Source organism: Microchirus variegatus (genome assembly GCF_963457635.1).
Source record: "Microchirus variegatus genome assembly, chromosome: 2".
Taxonomy (NCBI): domain Eukaryota; kingdom Metazoa; phylum Chordata; class Actinopteri; order Pleuronectiformes; family Soleidae; genus Microchirus; species Microchirus variegatus.
Window position 1 is genome coordinate 44,542,286 of NC_139803.1, and position 25,396 is coordinate 44,567,681.

At 42.6% G+C, this 25,396-nt stretch overlaps 1 protein-coding gene across 2 annotated transcripts in view; it reads left to right on the plus strand.

The window, feature by feature from the left end:
- dysf (dysferlin, limb girdle muscular dystrophy 2B (autosomal recessive)) overlaps positions 1-25,396 on the plus strand; it is an 82,497-nt gene that overhangs the window by 45,551 nt on the left and 11,550 nt on the right. For both annotated transcript variants that reach the window (XM_083909925.1, XM_083909926.1), the window contains exons 42-51: positions 8,028-8,126; positions 15,426-15,554; positions 16,779-16,934; positions 17,021-17,112; positions 17,814-17,984; positions 18,679-18,821; positions 20,545-20,687; positions 22,040-22,128; positions 22,266-22,361; positions 22,465-22,606. In XM_083909925.1, coding sequence (XP_083766051.1) covers positions 8,028-8,126; positions 15,426-15,554; positions 16,779-16,934; positions 17,021-17,112; positions 17,814-17,984; positions 18,679-18,821; positions 20,545-20,687; positions 22,040-22,128; positions 22,266-22,361; positions 22,465-22,606 — 1,260 coding nt within the window. The remainder of the gene's footprint in view (positions 1-8,027; positions 8,127-15,425; positions 15,555-16,778; positions 16,935-17,020; positions 17,113-17,813; positions 17,985-18,678; positions 18,822-20,544; positions 20,688-22,039; positions 22,129-22,265; positions 22,362-22,464; positions 22,607-25,396) is intronic.

Below are 25,396 nucleotides of genomic sequence, written 5' to 3' on the forward strand. Positions count from 1 at the left end.
GGAGGAGGAAGAGGGGTGGATTTTATGAGACGCACATTTATGGTCCTTTAATGACCAGAAACAAGACGTCAAAAATACTTGAGTAAATCATGATTGTTGTTCTTTTCTTCTACTAATTTCAGCCCGTTTAGCGAACGTTAGCGTCCAGACTTTGTCTACGTTAATAATCCCGACATCGTACGCAAACATCTGCAGTTGGTTATTTTGTCTCTTATGTTCGGCTCATTTAGTGCAAAAAAAAAGTTTGAAATACTCGCAAACAGAATCTTATCTGATGTCAAAAATTTAAATTTTTTAAAACATATGCAAAACTCATAGCAAACTCAAAGTTTGTCCGTTGTGGGCCACTGTAAAAACAGCCACGATGGTCCAAAATGGCCGCCTCAGTACAGCTGAAATATAATAGGCTCAATCAGGTGATTGTATACTTTTTTTTTACTATAATTATCTAATTTTCAGGTTCTAACAAGTGAGAAATAATTTCGCCTAAATTTTACACACTGGTCCTTTAATAGCTATGTTCAAAAAAGTTGACTGATCATTTCTGAGATTATTATGACAAATGTGAACAGTTTTAAAACCACATTTAAGAAGCTGAAAAATGACAGAAACATGAAAATATTCACATTTAAGAAGCTGAAAAATGACAGAAACATGAAAATATTCACATTTAAGAAGCTGAAAAATGACAGAAACGTGAAAATATTCACATTTAAGAAGCTGAAAAATGACAGAAACATGAAAATATTCACATTTAAGAAGCTGAAAAATGACAGAAACGTGAAAATATTCACATTTAAGAAGCTGAAAAATGACAGAAACGTGAAAATATTCACATTTAAGAAGCTGAAAAATGACAGAAACGTGAAAATATTCACATTTAAGAAGCTGAAAAATGACAGAAACGTGAAAATATTCACATTTAAGAAGCTGAAAAATGACAGAAACGTGAAAATATTCACATTTAAGAAGCTGAAAAATGACAGAAACGTGAAAATATTCACATTTAAGAAGCTGAAAAATGACAGAAACGTGAAAATATTCACATTTAAGAAGTTGAAAAATGACAGAAACATGAAAATATTCACATTTAAGAAGCTGAAAAATGACAGAAACGTGAAAATATTCACATTTAAGAAGCTGAAAAATGACCGAAACTTTAAAATATTCACGTTTAAGAAGCTGAAAAATTACAGAAACGTGAAAATATTCACATTTAAGAAGTTGAAAACTGACAGAAACATGAAAATATTCACATTTAAGAAGTTGAAAACTGACAGAAACATGAAAATATTCACATTTAAGAAGTTGAAAAATGACAGAAACATGAAAATATTCACATTTAAGAAGCTGAAAAATGACAGAAACGTGAAAATATTCACATTTAAGAAGCTGAAAAATGACCGAAACTTTAAAATATTCACGTTTAAGAAGCTGAAAAATTACAGAAACGTGAAAATATTCACATTTAAGAAGTTGAAAACTGACAGAAACATGAAAATATTCACATTTAAGAAGCCCAAAAATGACAGAAACATGAAAATATTCACATTTAAGAAGCCGAAAAATGACAGAAACGTGAAAATATTCACATTTAAGAAGCCGAAAAATGACAAAAACGTGAAAATATTCACATTTAAGAAGCTGAAAAATGACAGAAACGTGAAAATATTCACATTTAAGAAGCTGAAAAATGACAGAAACGTGAAAATATTCACATTTAAGAAGCTGAAAAATGACAGAAACGTGAAAATATTCACATTTAAGAAGTTGAAAAATGACAGAAACATGAAAATATTCACATTTAAGAAGCTGAAAAATGACAGAAACGTGAAAATATTCACATTTAAGAAGCTGAAAAATGACCGAAACTTTAAAATATTCACGTTTAAGAAGCTGAAAAATTACAGAAACGTGAAAATATTCACATTTAAGAAGTTGAAAACTGACAGAAACATGAAAATATTCACATTTAAGAAGTTGAAAACTGACAGAAACATGAAAATATTCACATTTAAGAAGTTGAAAAATGACAGAAACATGAAAATATTCACATTTAAGAAGCTGAAAAATGACAGAAACGTGAAAATATTCACATTTAAGAAGCTGAAAAATGACCGAAACTTTAAAATATTCACGTTTAAGAAGCTGAAAAATTACAGAAACGTGAAAATATTCACATTTAAGAAGTTGAAAACTGACAGAAACATGAAAATATTCACATTTAAGAAGCCCAAAAATGACAGAAACATGAAAATATTCACATTTAAGAAGCCGAAAAATGACAGAAACGTGAAAATATTCACATTTAAGAAGCCGAAAAATGACAAAAACGTGAAAATATTCACATTTAAGAAGCTGAAAAACACTAATGCTTCAGTGCTAACGCTAACTCCTTAGTGCTAACGCTTACTCCTCAGTGACGACTCTGGAATCTTTGTTCCTGCATATTTTCCAGTAGAAGACGTGAGTGAAGCTCAGTCAAAGCCTGTGGATGAAATCACGTCTGTGTTTTGTCAATCAGTGACAAAAGAAGACATTTATTGATGTGAAAATGCCTCAGATTCTTTCTGGAGCTTTATTCAGAAACCACAGCTCAAACTTCTTTGCCCAGAATTCCTGCTTCTTTTCCACATTCTTCACATTGAGCAGGTTTTTCTTTTCTTTTTAAAGACTCAGTGCAGGTTTTTTGGCTCAGCGTCGACGCGGTTGACGAGTTCCACAAACCTGCGCGTGTGTGTGTTTCGGCTCAGAGTCGTAGCGCCTCGTAGCAGCCGTGTAGCCGTGTTTGTTTTAGCGCTCGAGCTACGCTAGCTCCGTTTGAAGGTCGTGAAGCCGGCGTTTCTGCTTTTGACAAATTCAAATACACAAATGTGACGGATCCTGGATTTGACTGTGAGTGGAGTTTTTATAGTTTGATCAGATGTTCACGACGTTAGCTGACGTGGTCGATTAGCTTAGGTTAGCTTTTAGCAGCACGGTGGTTTGTTTTGAACGTTTTTGTTAGAAAACAGAGAAGGTGGAATTATTTCTTGTTTGTTTTTAACCTTTATTTTAATAACGCCGAGCAATTTTGGACATTTCAAAGTGACAAAACGTCGCTAATTGTAAACATCTCTAAACGTCTGAACCACACCGCGCGAGTAAATCAACTGGAGCTCAAAAAGTGACTCTTTGAATCTGTTTGAAGCATTTTTTCATGATTAAAACAAGATTTCGTATATTATTTCAGCTTCTTAAATGTGAATATTTTCCCACTATTTCCTCACATTACCCACAATGCAGCTCGGCGACCTGTGACTCCGCCCCCTGTTCAAATTCAATGGCTATCGCCTCACTTTGAAGCCTGTGTACAAGTGCTTCAGACTCTTTTAACCGTAGAAAAGTCTCATTTGTACGGTGAAGGTTTGCGGCCGGTTGCCGCTCTGAACGCTCACCCCTGACCCCTGACCTCTGACCTCTGACCTCTGACCTCTCAGAGAGCAGCAGCAGCTCAGTGGCTTCATTTCTGTAAATCCACGCCGCTGTGATCGTCGCTGTGAGGCTTTCTTGGCAGTGCCAGCTTCACTCTGGTTAGTCTGGCTTCTCCCTGCAGGGCGTAATGATAGGCTGCAAAAACCACACTGACACCCTGAACACACCACGGCAGCCTGTGTGTGTGGCTGTGTGTGTGTGTGTGTGTGTGTCTGTGTGTGTGTGTCAGAGTGTGTGTGTGCGCTCTCAAGTCCACGACTCCTGGTTCAGACAGATTAAGGCAGTGAGAGGGTTCCAGACTGCGACGTCTATTAAATATACTCAGAGTGAAAACACACACACACCGTGACACACACACACACACACGCACTCTGACACACACACAGTTTCTGGCGCCCCTGTCATCACTGCTTGGCACCAGCTGCACTCGGAGGACACATTAACACACACCAGACTCTTCACGCCTCACACACTCAGCACCATACGTGTGTGTGTGTGTGTGTGTGTGTGTGTGTGTGTGTGTGTGTGTGTGTGTGTGTGTGTGTGTGTGTGTCATGTTCTCGGCGAAACACCACGTGCTGCCCTTTTCCATGCCATGCTGCCACTTCGGAAAAATTAGGAATTCCATAATGACCTGCTTTGACCCCGCCCTCACTGTGTGTGTGTGTGTGTGTGTGTGTGTGTGTGTGTGTGTGTGTGTGTGTGTGTGTGTGTGTGGGAAGTAGGCGAAAGGGGATTCTACACCAGCCCAGTGCCATAAGAGCACTTTTGTTCTACATTTATGGCTACAACACACACACACACACACACACACACACACACACATGCGTCACGAGTGTGTGTTTTAAGTCCAGAGTTTTCCTGCGAGGGTTGAAGGTCGCGGGGCGGAGACTTTGTAGTCGCGTCTTTTTCCCCTTCGTTGTGTCCGAGCCAGTGGACGCAGACACACACACACACACACACACACTCTTCTTCTTCTGATTTTATTTGGTAGTAATGAGTAACAAAGAGAGTTCGAGGACATGTAGTGGAAGTAAAACTCACCCTAACATCACAAATAACTGCCTATCCCTGACCTTTAACCTTTACCCTAAGCCCAATTCTAACCCTAAAACCATGTCTTAACCCCCAAAAGCCCTTTAAATAACCAGCCAAAACACACACACTTTACCTAGCTAACCCTAGCTAACAAAATGCCTTCCTAACCATAGCTAACAAAAACCTTCCATCTAGCTAACACCAACTAACAAAATACCTTCCTACCTAGCTAACCCTAACCATAGCTAACAAAATACCTTCCTACCTAGCTAACACTAACTAACAAAATACCTTCCTACCTAGCTAAACCTAACCATAGCAAACAAAATACCTTCCTACCTAGCTAACACTAACTAACAAAATACCTTCCTACCTAGCTAAACCTAACCATAGCTAACAAAATACATTCCGACCTAGCTAACACGTCTTAACAAAAAACCTTCCTACCTAGCTAACCCTAACCATTGGTAAGAAAATACCTTCCTACCTAGCTTACCCTAGCTAACAAAATACCTTCTTACCTAGCTTACCCTTAACATAGTTAACAAAATACCTTCATACCTAGCTAGCCCTGACCCTAGCTAACAAAATACCTTCATACCTAGCTAACCCTAGCTAACAGAATACCTTCCTACCTAGCTAACCCTAACCCTAGCTAACAAAATACCTTCATACCTAGCTAACCCTACCCATAGCTAACAAAATATCTTCCTACCTAGCTAACCATTGCTAACAAAATACCTTGTAGTGGAAATAAAATTCACCTTAACCTTAACATCTCAAGTCTATATCCGGAACCTTTAACCCCTTTAACTGAAACCCAATTCTAACCCTAAAACCAGGTCTTAACCCCCAAAAAGCCCTTTAATTAAGCGAGGACCAGCCAACACACACACACACACACACACACACACACACACACACACAGTGTCATCAGACGTCTTTAGTTTTTATAGATTTCGCTGCTTCGCGCTGCAGAAAATAAAAGTTAATAACAGGTTTTCATTCGTTCAGAAAATCTTCTAATATCTTTAGAAATAAAATGACTTCATCATCATCATCATCATCATCATCATCATCATGGTCCGAGTCATGGTTTCACAAACCGCAGTCATTACATCCTCTCATTGAGAGAGTGAGAGAGTGACGCCGTACAGTGACTCACTCTGGGATTAAGTCAGGATTATTTCATGTTTCATGTTATGATGACAGCGACTGTGTGTGTGTGTGTGTGTGTGTGTGTTTGTGTGAGAGAGTGTTGATGCCATTTAACATTTAACGTGTCCTAACTTTTCTTCTCCTTCTTTAACGTGGAACACGAGGTGGTGCAGTGGGTGAGTACGTGCTAACGCGCTAACACGTGTCCCTGCGTACGACAGATGTTTAACTCCATGCGTGTCAAAGTTCACACACAAAATAAGTCCAAGAAATAACGCAAAATCCACCCAAAATGCCTGTTCAATCCAAAATGGCCGCCTTCCTGTAGGATTTAGGACTTAGTCCTCATTGACTTTTTGTGCACCCTGACCTCATTAACACATGTACCAATGTTGAGTTATTTCGAGGGCCAGCAGGTGGCGCTATGCCCTTGACTCAGTTTTCATGTGCCGATGTTTTCTGGCCAGGTCTGTTGTGTCACGTGTGAAGTTTCGAGCAGATCGGTCAATGTACGGCGAGGCTACAGTCCACTTCCTGTTTAAGTTCCAACGGTTGCCGTGGCCACGCCCCTTTTTGATCTGCAAATCATTGTGGTAACTTTTCATCTTTGATGTGTCGAGTACAAATTGAACCCTTTGTTTTTTTGTATGTCCGTAACGTACAGTATTCGCGCTCAGACAAGTTCGTTCCTTTACGACACTCGCTCGTCGCCAAGATGAACACCGATTTCAAAATGGCCGACTTCCTGTTGCGTTGACGTCATGGTCCTTGTAGACTTTTTTGTTCGTCTTGGATTGACGCATGTTCCCACCAAGTTTTGTGACATTTGGTGCAACTTAGTTTTGGCTTTGTCCATTCACATTTCACCTGAGGGGGCGCTACTGAGCCATTTTGCACCACTTTTACATACACTAGCTAACGAAATACCTTTCTACCTTTAGCTAGATAAGAAGGTATTTTTTAACGAGAGTTAGCTTGGTAGGAAGGTATTTTTTTACGAGAGTTAGCTTGGTAGGAAGGTATTTTGTTAGCTATGGTTAGGGTTAGCTAGGCAGGAAGGTATTTTGTTAGCTAGGGTTAGCTTTGTCTAAAGGTGTTTTGTTAGCTAGGGTTAGCTAGGTAGGAAGGTATTTTTTTTAGCTAGGGTTCACTAGGTAGGAAGGTATTTTGTTAGCTAGGGTTAGGATTAGCTAGTTAGGAAGGTATTTTGTTTGCTAGGGTTAGCTTTGTCTGAAGGTATTTTGTTAGCTAGGGTTAGCTAGGTAGGAAGGTATTTTTTTTAGCTAGGGTTCACTAGGTAGGAAGGTATTTTGTTAGCTAGGGTTAGGATTAGCTAGGTAGGAAGGTATTTTGTTAGCTAGTTGGTAGCAAGATGTAAACGGGATCATTTGGTGGCTAGGTAGGAGCATAGGGAGGCAAGTAGATAGCAAGATGTTGGGAAAGAGGATGGTTAGGTAGTTACGAAGGAAGTTATAAAGTAATTTTACAGGTAGTAAACTAGATTGCTAGGTGGACAGGTAGGTAGTAAGATAAATATGTAGGAGGTGAGGTGGGTAGGTCTTTGACAGATGTAAAAATATACAGACAGAAGTACAGACAAACAGAGAATAAAGGACTAGAATATTATAATATAACATTAAAGTGAAATAAAATACTAATGTGAACGAATATTTGTTGAGTTTGATCATAAAACCCGAACATCCTGAAGAGTCCGGAGAGGATTCATGTGATGAAGATAAAATAAACATGGCTGACTTCACCACATCATTAACCTCCTCAACGACCTTTAAAGAAACGACAGAAATAAGCAGCAGCTCTTTCCACTCATGACATCGTCGTCTTCGTCGTCGTCTTCGTCGTCGTGAACTTGGCCACAGTTCACGTCAACAGCAGTCAAATCGGCCTCTGGTGGCTCCGCGGCGTCGAGCTCGTTGTTGTATACGAGCGTTGTGAGGGAATGGAAACATGGCCGCCGCCATGGAAACACACACACACACACATGTGTACACACACGTATACACACACACACACACACACACACACGATCATCAGGGACACGAGGAGAAACTTCCTGTTCTAACGTGAATGAAGAGGGAACAGTCACGTACGTGTTTTATGTTCTTAAATCACACTAAACGTTGGTGAAAATGGACGATAAACTGTCACGCAAATGAGAAAAATGTTTAAATACAGTAAAGAAAACGTGTAAGTGGTGCAAAATGGCTCAGTAGGGTTAGCTAGGTAGGAAGGTATTTTGTTAGCTATGGTTAGGGTTCCTTCCTACCTACCCTAACACACCTTATCACCCTCCCACCCATCCAGTGTTCACCCTCTGACCTCTGACCTCTGACCCACAGGAGGAGGAGTCCATGGACTGGTGGAGTAAGTTCTACGCCTCGACTGGAGAGAAGAACAAGTGTGGGAGTTACCTGGAGAGAGGCCTGGACACACTGAAGGTGAGATTAGATTAGAGCAGTTTAGAGGCTCAGTGACCTGTTACCATGGTGACGTAACTCAGTCAGAGATGAACAATCTCAGAAACCTGACGTGAAACTGAATTTATCTCGATAATAACAATCACAGCCACTAAAGCACTAACGCTAGCACAAACTTAAGCCTCTAAAGAGCTAACACTAGCACGAACTTCAGTCACCAAAGAGCTAACACTAGCACAAACTTCAGCCACCAAAGAGCTAACACTAGCACAAACTTCAGCCACCAAAGAGCTAACACGAGCACAAACTTCAGTCACCAAAGAGCTAACACTAGCACGAACTTCAGCCACCAAAGAGCTAACACTAGCACAAACTTCAGCCACCAAAGAGCTAACACTAGCACAAACTTCAGCCACCAAAGAGCTAACACTAGCACAAACTTCAGTCACCAAAGAGCTAACACGAGCACAAACTTCAGCCACCAAAGAGCTAACACTAGCACAAACTTCAGCCACCAAAGAGCTAACACTAGCACAAACTTCAGTCACCAAAGAGCTAACACTAGCACAAACTTAAGCCACTAAAGAGCTAACACTAGCACAAACTTAAGCCACTAAAGAGCTAACACTAGCACAAACTTAAGCCACTAAAGAGCTAGCATCTAAATCAACAAATATAAATGTTTGCTCTTTAGCACACATATCAGCCACTAATGAGCTAAAATTAGCACAAACTTCAGCCACTGAAGAACTAACATTAGCACAAACTTCAAGAGCTAATGTTTTAAATCAACTAATATATACGGTAAACGTTAGCTCTTTTGTACAAACTTCAGCGATTAAAGAGCTTAAAGAACATTTACATCGTAGACTTTAAACTGTCGTAGTTCTGGTCTCGTTTTGTCTCTTTTTGAGGACAGAAGCAGAAAAGAGACTTTAAATCTGTGTGAAAACGATGGAAAATGAAAGCTGTCGATTTGAGACTGATTTCAGGTCAGAGGTCAAAGGTCAGTATAAAAACTCATCTGACGAGAGCTCAGAGTCTCGGGAGGACGAGGAGGTCGTCGTAAGGGCCGAGAGAATCGGGATAAGGGTTAATCTGAGCGAGGGTGAGGAGGGTGAGAGGGTGAGGAGGGGGGAGTGAGCTCCTGGGACGGTGGTGGTCGCCAACGTCGGAGCGTGGCCTTTTCCCCCGCCGCCGCCACCGCCGCCGTCTTCCCGCCGCGGTGCTTCCGACGCTAATTCACCACAGATGAGTCACTGCGGCGGGAACGATGGACGGCGAGGACAGAAGCATGAGGAGGAGGAGGAGGAGGAGGAGGAGGAAGAGGAGGGATTGATGGAGTGACAGAGTGAACTGGCAGAATCACAGAAATGGGATTTCAGGGTGAAGTTTGAGTCAAAGAGCAAAAATATTAGAGGAACAAAGAGCTTCACTGTTTTCCTCCTTCAATCTGTACGAGGCTCTTTTTTTTCCTTCCATTTTTCCACATTATTGCTGTTTTCCTTCTTCCTTCATTTGGCTCAGAGAAAACATGGCTGACACTGAGAAAAGGAAAAAGACTATTCTACTGTTGTCTTTGAGAACATGTTCTTTATCTTCACTGTGAGACGGAAGTTTGTAAACCACTCACTCTGCCACACCAAAGTCACTCACTCTCCCACACCATAGTCACTCACTCTCTCACACCAAAGTCACTCACTCTCCCACACCATAGTCACTCACTCTCTCACACCAAAGTCACTCACTCTCCCACACCAAAGTCACTCACTCTCCCACACCAAAGTCACTCACTCTCCCACACCAAAGTCACTCACTCTCCCACACCAAAGTCACTCACTCTCCCACACCAAAGTCACTCACTCTCTCACACCATAGTCACTCACTCTCTCACACCAAAGTCACTCACTCTCCCACACCAAAGTCACTCACTCTCCCACACCAAAGTCACTCACTCTCCCACACCAAAGTCACTCACTCTCACACACCAAAGTCGCTCACTCTCACACACCAAAGTCGCTCACTCTCACACACCAAAGTCACTCACTCTGCCACACCAAAGTCACTCACTCTCCCACACCAAAGTCACTCACTCACTCGCACCAAAGTCACTCACTCTCCCGCACCAAAGTCGCTCACTCTCCCACACCAAAGTCGCTCACTCTCACACACCAAAGTCGCTCACTCTCACACACCAAAGTCACTCACTCTGCCACACCAAAGTCACTCACTCTCCCACACCAAAGTCACTCACTCTCCCACACCAAAGTCACTCACTCTCCCACACCAAAGTCACTCACTCTCCCACAACAAAGTCACTCACTCTCCCACACCAAAGTCACTCACTCTCCCACACCAAAGTCACTCACTCTCCCACACCAAAGTCACTCACTCTCCCACACCAAAGTCACTCACTCTCTCACACCAAAGTCACTCACTCTCCCACACCAAAGTCACTCACTCTCCCACACCAAAGTCACTCACTCTCCCACACCAAAGTCACTCACTCTCCCACACCAAAGTCACTCACTCTCCCACACCAAAGTCACTCACTCTCCCACACCAAAGCCTCCATCACTAACTTACAATGACTGATTTTAGTGAATTCAGCTTTTAAAATATTTACTTTAGACTTAACTCAGTGACACAAAGTGACCACACGAGGCAGCAGAGGACCAGCAGCTCCTGTGTCCCTGTGAGCTAAACTCACTGGTTTACTCTATGGGCTTTGGTGTGGGAGAGTGAGTGGTTTATTAAAGTCTGTCTAACAGTGAAATAAACACATGAACATGTTCATGTTCATGTGTTTTAGTCATTTATTAACTCCTGAAGTTTCATCACTTCAAACTTACTTTGTAGAAAATGAAGTATTAATACACAGCAGCAGTAAAAATGATCCAAAAAAACGTTCCGCGTTAAAAAACCCGTCTTCATTAAGGTGAAAACATTAAAGTGTGGCTTTAGTCAAACGACTCAGTCGAGAACAATAACGTCTGAAACGCTCGTCGTCTCTCGCTCCACTTTCCTTTTTATTCGTTCAGGAAGTCTTTGAAGTCGCTCGATGGAAACATCGAGAAAACGCTCACAATTCACTCGTCATTTGGACGGAAACGAGACGACGACTGACCAATGAGCTGCGACCGCCGCCCACGCCTCCTCCTCCTCTTCATCCTACTCTTCATCTCTGTGCTCAGATCTTCTGTTGTCACTGTTTCCAACCTTCACCTTCATCTTCACCTTCACCTTCCTCCTCTTCTTCATGAGTGACTGTTTCCAGCTTCTCTGACGAGACGTAAACATCATGTCTTCACCTTCCTCTTTCTGTTTTCTCTCTTTAACAAACGAATCCAAACCATTTAAAGATCCAGTGTTGAACAAACATCAGTGTAATCTCATCTCTGACGTCTGTGTTTTCACTCTTTGTAGAAAATAATTGTTTTTGCTGTGATTTTATTATGAAACGAAGCAGAAGTCAGAAACGAGAGAAACTCACGAGGCTACGGAGTTCAGATCAACAAATGTGAAGAGCAAGCTAACCCTGACTGTAGCTAGCAAAATACCTTCCTACCTAGCTAACAAAATACATTCCTACCTAGCTAACCCTGACTTTAGAATAGCAAAATACCTTCCTACCTAGCTAACAAAATACATTCCTACCTAGCTAACCCTGACTTTAGAATAGCAAAATACCTTCCTGCCTAGCTAACAAAATACATTCCTACCTAGCTAACCCTGACTGTAGCTAGCAAAATACCTTCCTACCTAGCTAACAAAATACCTCCCGACCTAGCTAACCCTAGCTAACCAAAAATCTTCCTACCAAGCTAACGAAATACCTTCCTACCAAGCTAACCCTAACTGTAGCTAACAAAAACCTTCCTACCTAGCTAACAAAATGCCTCCCTACCTAGCTAACCCTAACCGTAGCTAACAAAATACCTTCCTACCTACCTAACCCTAGCTAACTAAAAACCTTCCTACCGAGCTAACAAAATACCTTCCTACCTAGCTAACCTAACTGTTGCTAACAAAATACCTTCCTACCTGGCTAACCCTAGCTAACCAAAAACCTTTCCTACCGAGTTTACAAAATACTTTTTCCTACCTAGCTAACCTAACTGTTGCTAACAACATACCTTCCTACCTGGCTAACCCTAGCTAACCAAAAACCTTCCTACCGAGCTAACAAAATACTTTCCTACCTAGCTAACCTAACTGTTGCTAACAAAATACCTTCCTACCTAGCTAACCCTAACTGTAACTGACAAAATACCTTCCTACCTAGCTAACCCTAACTGTAGCTAACAAAATACCTTCCTACCTAGCCAACCCTAAATGTAGCTAACAAATACCGTCCTACCTTCAAATCAGAAGAGAATAAAGTGAAAATAAGAAGTAAAAGAAATGAAACGCGAGTTAAAATGAAGATTAAAAAGTGTAAATAAAGGATTAAAGGACGTGAAGCTGAGTCAACATTAGCTTAGCGGCTGGCGTTAGCTTCATATTTAGCAAGCGTTAGTTTGAACAAAGAAAATAAAGAAGTGAGTTGAGACAGTGATTTATGACACAGTTTAATATAAAAGATGTTTATGATATGAAATTATAATCTGATGATTGTTGTTCAGATGAAACATGAAGCAACACTGTAACCACCTCGCTGTCCCTGACACTGGTGCTGAAACCGTCTCTCATCGTCCTCTCGTCTCACTCTCGTCTCACTCTTTCATAACGAACCTCTTTGTTTGGTTCATTACATCTCTGCGGCTCCGCCCACTTTCACCACATTTTAATGAAACATTTTAACGGCCGACGTTTGTGATGAACTGTGTGCAGATCAAGTTACAACGTGGCCTCTTTCAAACCTGTACATGTGAGCGACATCGTAACGCAGCTGAATTACACCACAGACGTTCATGTTTGAGGTGAAACCGTGAATTAATAAATATACGTCATTAGTGCGTCACTTCAAATATGAAGTAAACTTAAAAATGTCATGATTCTCAAGCAGGTTCTGTTTCTGAAAAACATCACTGTAAATAATGAAGATCTGACACTGAGTCCACGCTCTGTACTCATGACTTATTAAACCTACATCACATTAAGTCTAAGATATTTGAAAATATTTTTCTCTGGCTTTATTTTTCTGTTATCGACCGGAAACTGAAGTTTATAAACTCACTCACTCTCTCACACCAAAGTCACTCACTCTCCCACACCAAAGTCACTCACTCTCCCAAACCAAAGTCACTCACTCTGCCACACCAAAGTCACTCACTCTCCCACACCAAAGTCACTCACTCTCCCAAACCACAGTCACTCACTCTCCCACACCAAAGTCACTCACTCTCCCACACCAAAGATCACTCACTCTCCCAAACCAAAGTCACTCACTCTCCCACACCAAAGTCACTCACTCTCCCACACTAAAGTCACTCACTCTCCCACACCAAAGTCACTCACTCACTCACTCACACCAAAGTCACTCACTCTCCCACACCAAAGTCACTCACTCTCACACACCAAAGTCACTCACTCTCCCACACCAAAGTCACTCACTCACTCACTCAAACCAAAGTCACTCACTGTCCCACACCAAAGTCACTCACTCACTCACTCACACCAAAGTCACTCACTCACCCACACCAAAGTCACTCACTCACCCACACCAAAGTCACTCACTCTCCCACACCAGTCACTCACTCACACCAAAGTCACTCACTCTCCCACACCAAAGTCACTCACTCTCCCACACCAAAGTCACTCACTTTCCCACACCAAAGTCACTCACTCTCCCACACCAAAGTCACTCACTCTGCCACACCAAAGTCACTCACTCTCCCGCACCAAAGTCACTCACTCTCCCGCACCAAAGTCACTCCCTCTCCCGCACCAAAGTCACTCACTCTCTTGCACCAAAGTCACTCACTCTCCCGCACCAAAGTCACTCACTCTCTTGCACCAAAGTCACTCACTCTCCCACACCAAAGTCACTCACTCTCCCACACCAAAGTCCATAGAGTAAACCAGTGATTTTAACATCACAGCACACAGGAGTTCACAGGAGTTGTTGATCCACTGCTGCCTCCATCACTAACTTACAATGACTGATTTTAGTGAATTCAGCTTTTAAAATATTGACTTTAGACTTAACTCAGTGACACAAAGTGACCACACGAGGCAGCAGAGGACCAGCAGCTCCTGTGTCCCTGTGAGCTAAAATCACTGGTTTTCTCTATGGGCTTTGGTGTGGGAGAGTGACTGGTTTTACAAAATGGCCTAAAACTCACCAAACCACACTTTAAAACACAACATTTATTACTTGAACATGTAAATTCTGCAGGAGTGAGATGAACTGGATTAAACCTGCTCATCTTCATCATCTTCATCATCTTCATCACCACAGTAGTGAACCAGTGTTTCCACATTGTTTTTGTAGGAGTTTGTCTTTTCAGCGAGTTACAACACAACTGTCATACACCCATGATAGAGAGACAATGAGGGTGTGTGTGTGTGTGTGTGTGAGACTGATGTAAACAAACTAATGAAAACAAATGAATCTTTTTGTGCCTCTGACACTTAAACGCCCCTGTGTTGAGTTGTTTTTGGCTTTGGTTTAAATCCAACACCAGAGGAATTACAGTGGACACTCCTCACTGATGGTGTGTGTGTGTGTGTGTGTGTGTGTGTGTGTGTGTGTGTGTGTGTGTGTGTGTGTGTGTGTGTGTGTGTGTGTGTGTGTGTGTGTGTGTGTGTGTGTGTGTGTGTGTGTGTGTGTGTGTGTGTGTTTTCTTGTACTTGCAGCATACTGAGGACCAGTGAGGGTTTTTAACCAACAAAGTGAGGTCATTTTTACGGAGTGAGGACATTTTGGCCAGTCCTCACTTTGTTTTCATTGAAATCACTTCCTTAGGTTGATATAACATGCTTTATTCAATTTGTCAAAAAAAACAACTCACTTTTTGGACGATATAGTATAGTATGACTTTTTTGTCAAATTTTGGACCAAACATTTTGGGTCAAATTTTCGACCAAAAATTTTGGCTCAGATACTTTTTTTCAAATTTTGGACAACATAGTATAGTATGACCGTTTTGTCAAATTGTGTGTGTGTGTGTGTATATGGACCAGTCGTCCTCATGGAGACCAAAAACCTGGTCCTAATGAGGCAGAACCTCATTTCTGAGGAACTGTTCGCGTTTAGGACTAAGATTTGAATTGTGTTGATGGTGAAGTTAGTGACGCTCTCTTCTTCTTCTTCTTCTTCTTCTTCTTCTTCTTCTTCTTCTTCTTCTTCTTCTTCTTCTTCTTCTTCTTCCTCAGGTGTTTGACAGAGAGCTGGAGAAGGTGGACTCTTTTGAAGGACTCTCTGACTTCTGTCAGACCTTCAAGTTGTTTAGAGGAAAGACTCAGGATGAAGGAGAAGATCCTTCAGTGGTCGGAGAGTTCAAGGTAAATATGTTTTTATTTGTTTTACACTAAAATAACAACAACACTAAGATGTCATCGAAAAAAGGTCATGGTGATGCTACAACACAAACATTTGTCTCACTCCTCTAACGTGGTCTCCTCTAATGTCTCACTCCTCTAATGTGGTCTGCTGTAACATCTCACCCCACTAAAGTCTCACCCCTCTAACGTCTCACTCCTCTAAAATATCACACCTCTGACATCTCACTCCTAACGTAGTCTCACTCCTCTAACGTGGTCTCCTTTAACATCTCACTCTTCTAACGTCTCACTCCTAACATAGTCTCACTCATATAAAGTCTCACTTCTCTAACACCTTACTCCTTTAACGTAGTCTCACTCCTCTGACTTCTCACTCCTAACGTAGTCTCACTCCTCTAACATGGTCTCCTTCAACATCTCACTCTTCTAACGTCTCACTCCTAACGTAGTCTCATTCCAATAACGTCTCACTCTAACACCTCACTTCTCTAACACCTCACTCCTTTAACGTGGTCTCACTCCTTTGACGTCTCACTCCTCTAACGTGGTCTCACTCTAACATGGTCTCTCCTCTAACATCTCTCTCCTCTGTCTCACTCCTCTAAAGTGGTCTCACTCCTCTAATGTAGTCTCACTCCTAACGTAGTCTCACTCTAACATCTCACTCCTAATGTAGTCTCACTCCTAACATAGTCTCACTCCTCTAACGTGATCTCACTCCTAATGTAGTCTCACTTCTCTAACATCTCACTCCTAATGTAGTCTCACTTCTCTAACATCTCACTCCTAATGTAGTCTCACTCCTAATGTAGTCTCACTCCTCTAACATGGTCTCACTCCTCTAATGTAGTCTCACTCCTTTAACATCCTCTAACATGGTCTCACTCCTCTAAGGTAGTCTCACTCCTTTAACATGGTCTCACTCCTCTAACGTGGTCTCATTTCTCGATCGTCTCACTCCTCTAACATGGTCTCACTCTAACGTCTCACTCCTCTAACATGGTCTCACTTTATCATCCCACTCCTCTAATGTAGTCTCACTCCTCTAACGTGGTCTCACTCTATCGTCTCACTCCTCTAACATGGTCTCACTCCTCTAACGTCTCACTCCTCTAACATGGTCTCACTCCTCTAACGTGGTCTCATTCTAACGTCTCACTCCTCTCACATGGTCTCACTCCTCTAATGTGGTCTCACTCTAACGTCTCACTCCTCGTTAACCAGGGCATGTTTAAGATCTACCCTCTGTCAGACGACCCCTCCTCCTCGGCTCCGCCCAGACAGTTCCGTAAACTTCCGCCCAACGGCGTTGAAGAGTGTTTGGTGAGAGTGTACGTGATCCAGGCTGAAGGTCTGCAGCCTAAAGACACCAACGGGAAGGTAGAGCAGCAGACGTGGAGTGATACAGGGGTGATACAGAGAGAGGACACATGAGTCACTCACTGTATGTGTGTGTGTGTTTTCAGTGTGATCCATACGTGAAGATAACTCTGGGGAAAAAGACGATCAGTGACCACGAGAACTACATCCCGTCTACACTGGACCCTGTTTTTGGAACGTACGTAACTTTGTGTTAGCGTAAACTGTTCGACTGAGTCTACGACGTCTACGTCACACGATCACGTCTTTATTTTCACTGTTAGACAGACTTTGACAAGATGAAACTGAAGTTTGTAAACCACTCACTCTCCCACACCAAAGTCCACAGAGAAAACCAGTGATTTTAGCTCACAGGGACACAGGAGCGGCTGGTCCTCTGCTGCCTCGTGTGGTCAATTTGTGTCACTGGACAAAGATTTGAAGCTTCAGACACAGAGTGGATTCCTCCTTCAAAATAAAAGTCTATTTTATGACTTTTATTTTGAAGGAGGTGACTTCAATGTGACTTTCAACTGAAGGAGGAAAAGCTGCAGGTTCTTCATTGTGTTTTCCATGTTGACAGCAGTAGGGGGCGCTGCTCTCACACTGATCACAGCTTCAGCGCACACACACACACACACACTTGTTCTTTAATATTTCAACACTTTTCACTTGAAGTTTTTCTTCTTCTTTTTTAAAACTGTGTTTTAAATGTTAAACATAAAAAATGAATGAATCTGAGAAACAGAGAACATTAAAGATTTAACTCTTTACATCAGAAACATTATGATCCTGATTCCTTCACGTTCCCTCACGTTCCTTCACGTTCCTTCACGTTCCTTCACGTTCTCTCACGATCCCTCACGTTCCCTCACGTTCTCTCTCTGATGTTCTCCTCAGCATGTATGAGCTCACATGTTCTCTCCCCGTGGACAAAGACCTGAGAGTGATGGTCTACGACCACGACATGCTGAAGAAAGACGAGAAGATCGGAGAGACGTTCATCGACCTGGAGAACCGCTTCCTGTCCAGATATGGAGCCATGTGTGGTCTGCCTCAGTCCTACTGTGTGTGAGTGACCTCTGACCTTTAGTTCATCTAATGTGGTCTCCTAACGTCTCACTCCTCTAACGTGGTCTAACTCTTCTAATATCTCACTCCTCTAATGTCTCACTCTTCTAAAGTGGTCACCTCTAACATCTCACTCTTCTAAATTGGTCTAACTCTTCTAATATCTCACTCCTCTGTCTCACTCTTCTCACGTGCCCTCCCTACGTCTCACTCTTCTAATGTCTCACACCTCTAACGTGGTCTCCCCTAACGTCTCACTCTTTTGAAGTGGTATCACTCCTCTAATATGGTCCCACTCCTAATGTCTCACTCTTCTAAAGTGGTCTCACTCTTGGAATGTGCTCTCACTCTAATGTCTCACTCCTGTAACGTCTCACTCTTCTAATTTCTCACTCCTCTAATATCGCCCTCTAACATGGTTTCACTCCTCTAACGTCTCACTCTTCTAACGTCTCACTCCTCTAACATCTCACTTTTCTAATACCTCACTCCTCTCACGTCTCACTCCTCTCATGTGGTCTCACTCCTCTCATGTCTCAATCTTCTAATGTCTCACTCTTCTAATGTCTCACTCTTCTAACGTCTCACTCTTCTAGTGTCTCACTCTAACGTGACCTTGAGTTCATCTGAACCTTTTAATCGTGATGATGTTCACTCTCTCACTCTCTCTGTGTCTGTGTCTCTCACCCGTCAGTTCGGGCGTGAACCAGTGGCGTGATCAGCTGACTCCGCGGCAGCTGCTGATCAGAGTGTGTGAGCGACGGAACCTGAAGACGCCGCTTTACGAGGAGCAGGCGGTTTACTACAGAGGAGTCAGATACACTGCAGCTGACCTGGGTGTGTGTGTGTGTGTGTCTGTGTGTGTGTGTGTGAGTGTGTGTGTGTGCGCGCGTGTGTGTGTGTGTGTGTGTGTGTGTGTGTGTGTGTGTCCTCTCTCTCTCTCTTTGATCCACCTTTCATTTCCCCTCTGTCGTTCTACTCATACCTGACTTTGTTTGTTGTCCCTCATTCTTTCATCTGTTCATCAGACGTCACCTTTTCACCTTTGTCTGTCTTTATACTACTGTAAACACAAGGAAAAGACTGATTTAGGCTGATTAATTAAAGGGTTATTAAGTCAACGATGTCTTTAAGAACATGATCACGTCTTTATCTCAGTGTTAAACTGAAGTTTGTAAACCACTCACTCTCTCACACCAAAGTCACTCACTCTCACACACCAAAGTCACTCACTCTCACACCAAAGTCACTCACTCTCCCACACCAAAGTCACTCACTCTGCCACACCAAAGTCACTCACTCTCACACACCAAAGTCACTCACTCTCACACACCAAAGTCACTCACTCTCACACACCAAAGTCACTCACTCTGCCACACCAAAGTCACTCACTCTGCCACACCAAAGTCACTCACTCTCACACACCAAAGTCACTCACTCTCACACACCAAAGTCACTCACTCTCCCACACCAAAGTCACTCACTCTCCCACACCAAAGTCACTCACTCTCCCACACCAAAGTCACTCACTCTGCCACACCAAAGTCACTCACTCTCACACACCAAAGTCACTCACTGTCCCACACCAAAGTCCATAGAGTAAACCAGTGATTTTAACATGACAGCACACAGGAGTTGTTGATCCACTGCTGCCTCCATCACTACGTTATAATGACACAAAGTGACCACACGAGGCAGCAGAGGACCAGCAGCTCCTGTGTCCCTGTGAGCTTAAATCACTGGTTTTCTCTGTGGTTGAACAGTGAAGATAAAAACGTGATCATGTGACTTAAACTGACTGATTTAATAAAGTGAGTCTTCTCTTAAGAGGCTAAAATCCTTGTTTTTCCTTCTGCTTCTGAAGCTTCTGAACTCTGGAGTTAAATCACAGTGACCACCTGATGAGACACACACACACACACACACACACACACACACACACACACACACACACACACACAGGTTACTGTGTTGCAGGGTCACGCTCGTCGTTTCACTGATTTATTCTGCGACTGACGAGCCAACGTCAACATTTGTGGTCGTCCCTCGCTCGGCGAGGAGGAGGAGGAGGAGGAGGAGGAAGAGCGCCGCGTTCTCTTTCCACCGTCGCCGTGGCAACGATGCGTCAGCCCAACGCCGAGTGGCCTCGGGAGGCGGAGCTTCCTCTTCTCCTCCTCCGTCAGATCAGTGTTTCTTTCCTCCATCTCTCCATCCTTAACCTTTACTCTCACTTCCTTCTTCTTTTTCTTCTTCTGCGTCTTCTCCAAGTTTCCTCTGAGTCTCTCTCTCTTTCTTTCTTTCCTTCTCTCTTTCCTTCTCTCTTTCCTTCTCTCTTTCCTTCCTCTCCAGTGAAGGTGACTCTGAGTTTACGCTCGTAAACTTTTGACGCGAGCTTGATATTTTCATTTAGTTTGGAAGCAGCAGAGATTTTCCTGTGTGTGAATGTGAATATTGAATAATTCCTTTTTTCTCTCTTTTTCCACTCTGCACTTTGGGAGCTGTAACATTGTGTGTGTGTGTGTGTGTGTGTGTGTGTGTGTGTGTGTGTGTGTCTGTCCAGAGGACAAACAGGACACGTCCAAACGTCACCTCGGTCCTCTGAAGGAAAGACTCTCTCTTCACATCCTGAGGAAACTCACGTTAGTTCCTGAACACGTGGAAACTCGACGACTCTTCAGTCCGTTACAGCCCGACATCGAGCAGGTGACGAGTGACGATCAATGACTTTATTATTGTTGTTGTTGTTGTTGTCGACTCATCTGTGGATTATTTCAGTCCATTAATCCCGATCATCTTCGTCAGCACCTGTTTTGGACGTGTGTTTAACCTCCATACGTGTGCTTTAATAACACAACATTTATCACAGTTAAAGACCTGAAACAAATGATCACAGATTAAATATCAAATTAATCAGCTCCAAATCACACAGTTGATACAATTCATTATAAACCCTCGTATCGACAGGTCAAAGCAGCTTTGTCTGTAATTCACTGAGTAATACTGACTCGAACGTCTCACTCCTCTAACATCTCACTCTTCTAAAGTGGTCTCCACTAATATCTCACTCTTATATCTCACTTCTCTGTCTCAATTCTCTGTCGTCGAACTAATCTACGTCTCACTCTTCTAAAGTGGCCTCTAACGTCTCACTCTTCTGAAGTGGCCTCCTCTAACGTCTCACTCTTCTGAAGTGGTCTCTTCTAACGTCTCACTCTTCTGAAGTGGTCTCCCCTAAAGTCTCACTCTTCTAAAGTGGCCTCCTCTAACGTCTCACTCTTCTAGTGGCCTCTTCTAGTGTCTCACTCTTCTGAAGTGGTCTCCTATAACGTCTCACTCTTCTAAAGTGGTCTTCCCTAACGTCTCACTCTACTAAAGTTGCCTCCTATAACGTCTCACTCTACTAAAGTGGTCTCTTCTAACGTCTCACTCTTCTGAAGTGGTCTCCTATAACGTCTCACTCTTCTAAAGTGGTCTTCCCTAACGTCTCACTCTACTAAAGTTGCCTCCTATAACGTCTCACTCTACTAAAGTGGTCTCTTCTAACGTCTCATTTTTCTAAAGTGGCCTCCTATAACGTCTCACTCTTCTAAAGTGGTCTCCCCTAACGTCTCACTCTACTAAAGTGGTCTCTTCTAACGTCTCACTCTTCTGAAGTGGTCTCACTTCTCTAATGTCTCACTCTTCTAAAGTGGTCTCCCCTAATGTCTCACTCTTCTAAAGTGGTCACCCCTAACGTCTCACTCTACTAAAGCGGTCTCTTCTAACGTCTCACTCTTCTGAAGTGGTCTCACTTCTCTAATGTCTCACTTCTCTAACGTCTCACTTTTCTAAAGTGTTCTCACTCTAATATCTCACTCCTCTAGCATCGTAATTGATTACTACGACTAATCTTTGCAGCCCTAAACATTATTATCCATTAATCAATCAGAGGTTTGTTTCAATTGTTTCATTGTTTTTTATTGTTTTTATTGTATTATTGTTTTATTTGTTGTTATAGTTGATATTGTTTTATTGTTGTTATTGTTTTCATGTTGTCCTCCTGTCCTCGTCCTCAGGGACGTCTCATGTTGTGGGTCGATCTGTTCCCAAAGTCTCTGGGTTCTCCTGGACCACCGTTCAACGTCACGCCGCGACGAGCTAAGAAGTACAAACGTCATCGATCAGCTGATCAATGTGCTGATATGTGATCAATAATAGTTGAGGTGACTGTGTGTGTGTGTGTGTGTCTCTGTGTGTGTGTGTGCGTGTGTGTGTGTGTGTGTGTGTGTGTGTGTCTCGGAGGTTTTTCCTGCGCTGCATCATCTGGAACACGATGGACGTTCTCCTGGACGACATCAGCATCAGCGGCGAGAGGATGAGCGACATCTACGTCAAAGGGTAAACGAGTCGCCGTGACGACCGCCGTCCTCTCTGTGACGCTCTGCAGTGACTCTGTCTCTGACCCCGCCCCCTCTCTCTGTCTGACTCCGCCCCCTCTCAGGTGGTTGGACGGACACGAGCACAACAAACAGAAGACGGACGTCCACTATCGTTCTCTGGGAGGAGAAGGAAACTTCAACTACAGATTCCTGTTTCCTTTCAACTATTTACCTGCGGAACAGCTGATCGTCGTCAACAAGAAGGTGAGGAGGGAGGAGACGAGGGAGGAAGGAAACAAGGAAAGGAAGGAAAGAGAAAAGGAAGGATGAAAGACGGAAGGCGAGAGGAAACTGCGGCTACTGAGTGTAAGACAGGAAGGTGAGGAAGGGAGGAAACAAGGGAGAGAGGAAACAAGGGAGGGAGGAGACAAGGAAGGGAGGAAACAAGGGAGGAAAGGACTGAAGGATGGAGGGAGGAAGGGATGAAGGAGGGAAGGAGAAAAACGTTTGATATTTACCTGCTGAACAGCTGATCATCGTCAACAGGAAGGTGAGGAGGGAGGAGACGAGGGAGTGACTGAAAGATGGAGAGAGGGAAACAAGGGAGGAGGGAGGGAGGGATGAAAGAAGGAAGGAAGGTGAGGAAACTGCAGCTACTGACCTGTGGAACAGGTGAGGAGGGAGGAGACAAGGGAGGAAGGGAAACGGGTAAGGCGAGAGGAAGGCAAGGGAGGATAAAGTGTCGTTAACAGGAAGGTGAGGAGGTAGGAAGGAAGGAGACGGAAAAGATGGAGGGAGGAAACAAGGAAGGAGAGAGGAAGGAAAGAACGGGGGGAAAAAGATAAATGGAACGCGGCCACCAGACAGAAGCTGAACAGTTTAATTGATCTTCATCATCATGATGATGATGATGATGATGTCATGTGATTAATGACATCATCATCATCATAAAGTTTAGTCGGATAATTAAATGTTGTCATGGTGACGAAGAAGTTTCCACACACACACACACACACACACACTTCTATAACGGCGTGAACAGAATTAACGCGGCGACGTTTTTACGACGCAGACGCCGTTAAACGATCGCTGAGACACAAACGTCGACTTGAAGCTAAAATAAAAACATGGCGGTCGGTCGACGCTCGGCTGCTTTTCTTGGCGCGGACGACGCGCAGACGACGTGTTTACGACGGCGTTCGCTCGCCGTCGGCAGCGTCTTCAATCAGCGGACGACGATTAAATCACAGAAGAGGTTTTTAATCCAGAGATTAAATCTGAAGCTGGAGATTTAACTGCAGTGATTTAATCCAAACAACATCTTAAAAACGCAGAATATTCACCGTTTATTCACAACATTAAACCAAAATAACTTTGACGTTTTACAGATTTGTTTCACATCATCTTCACTTTTTAATCCCCCGTCGTATTTCAGATGGTTTAATCCAGACTTTCTTTATCACACACACACAGTAAAGATTATTAGAGTCTGTGCTTTACTCGGCCAATGAAAGTGATTGATGCTGTTGACATACACAGTGTGTGTGTGTGTGTGTGTGTGTGTGTGTCGTCATGACTGCGATGTCGAGCGTCAGCGTGAACTCGTTCATCACGCTAACACACGTTCGTACACGTGTGTGAATGTTATTGTGTGTACGTGCAAAAACACACACGTAGGTTCAAAAATAAAACTTTAGCAGCGTTAGCAGGATTAGCTGTGGTCAGTCATGTGACTCGCGAGTGTAAAAACCAGTCAATAAAGCCAACGACTTTTGCCTCAGGGCTAACGCTAGAGCTAACGACGCTCATGGTAAAACATAAACAGACATTTTTAGCTTTTGTGTTGAGTTTGTAATTCAAAATGGCTGCCGTCTTCTGTGTCGCATACTCACAATACTGTCTTACTGTGTTCATTACATGGAATAGTTTAGCTTGTTGGTTAGCAAACCTAGCTAACTCTAACATCGTGTTACTTACAATGAGTAAAAAACAGCCAACAATTATTACTATTAGGACGATTATCCTCTTGCTAACACCAGAGCTAGCCATACTCTGTGTACTTTTCACTTTACTGTCGTGTTTTTATTTATAAAACATCATAATGTGCTCAGTAGCAAGCTAATGTAGCAGTTAGTGAACAAACCTAGCTAACGTTAACCACAAACTATTAAAGTAATTGTGTTTATTAAACGGAATAGTTTAGCTTGCTGGTTAGCAAACCTAGCTAACTCTAACATTGTTTTACTTACAATGAGTAAAAAACAACTAACAATTATTACTATTAGGATGGTTATCCTCGGGCTAACACCAGAGCTAACCACACTCTTTGTATTTTTTAACGTTACTATTGTTTTTTTATTTTAAACATTTTATTTGTCTATTAAACGGAATAGTTTAGCAAACCTTGCTAACGCTAACATTAGCAAGGTCCAAACTTCACATTAGCAAGGTCCAAACTTCAAAGTCCAAACTTCATAGCCACCACACATGAAGTTTGGACTTATAACTTAAGCTTTTAAATGTTAAAACTTCCACACAGTAAACTTTTTACTGCGTATGAACAGATTTAGATTTTATCTCAGATGTGACGAAAAGAGACTTATTTTTTTATTTGTTTTTGTTCTGAAGGTAAAAAAAGAGAAAGAGCGGAAACGTTAGCGTTAGCACGGAGGCGACAGAGATTAGATACTGTCTGTTAGTTTAGTGTGAGTTTAACAGACGTGATAATAGCTTTAACACACACACACTCACTCTCACACACACACACTCACTCTCACACACACACACACACACAGTGGAAGTGGAGCTGCAGTGAGACATGTGTCGTCTGTTCGTTGACTAAACTTAATTTATTAAAAACAATTAAAACTCTTAATATTCATACGTTTGTGAGCTCGTTGTGGTGTAAATCGACTCGTGTCTCCACAGACACAGTGATCCGTGTTCATCACTATCGTCATTAAAAAAAACACATTTATTTAACAAAAACATGTCGTCATGCTCGTTCAAATATAAGATATAAACAGGAAAATGCAACAAATAACGCAATAAAAT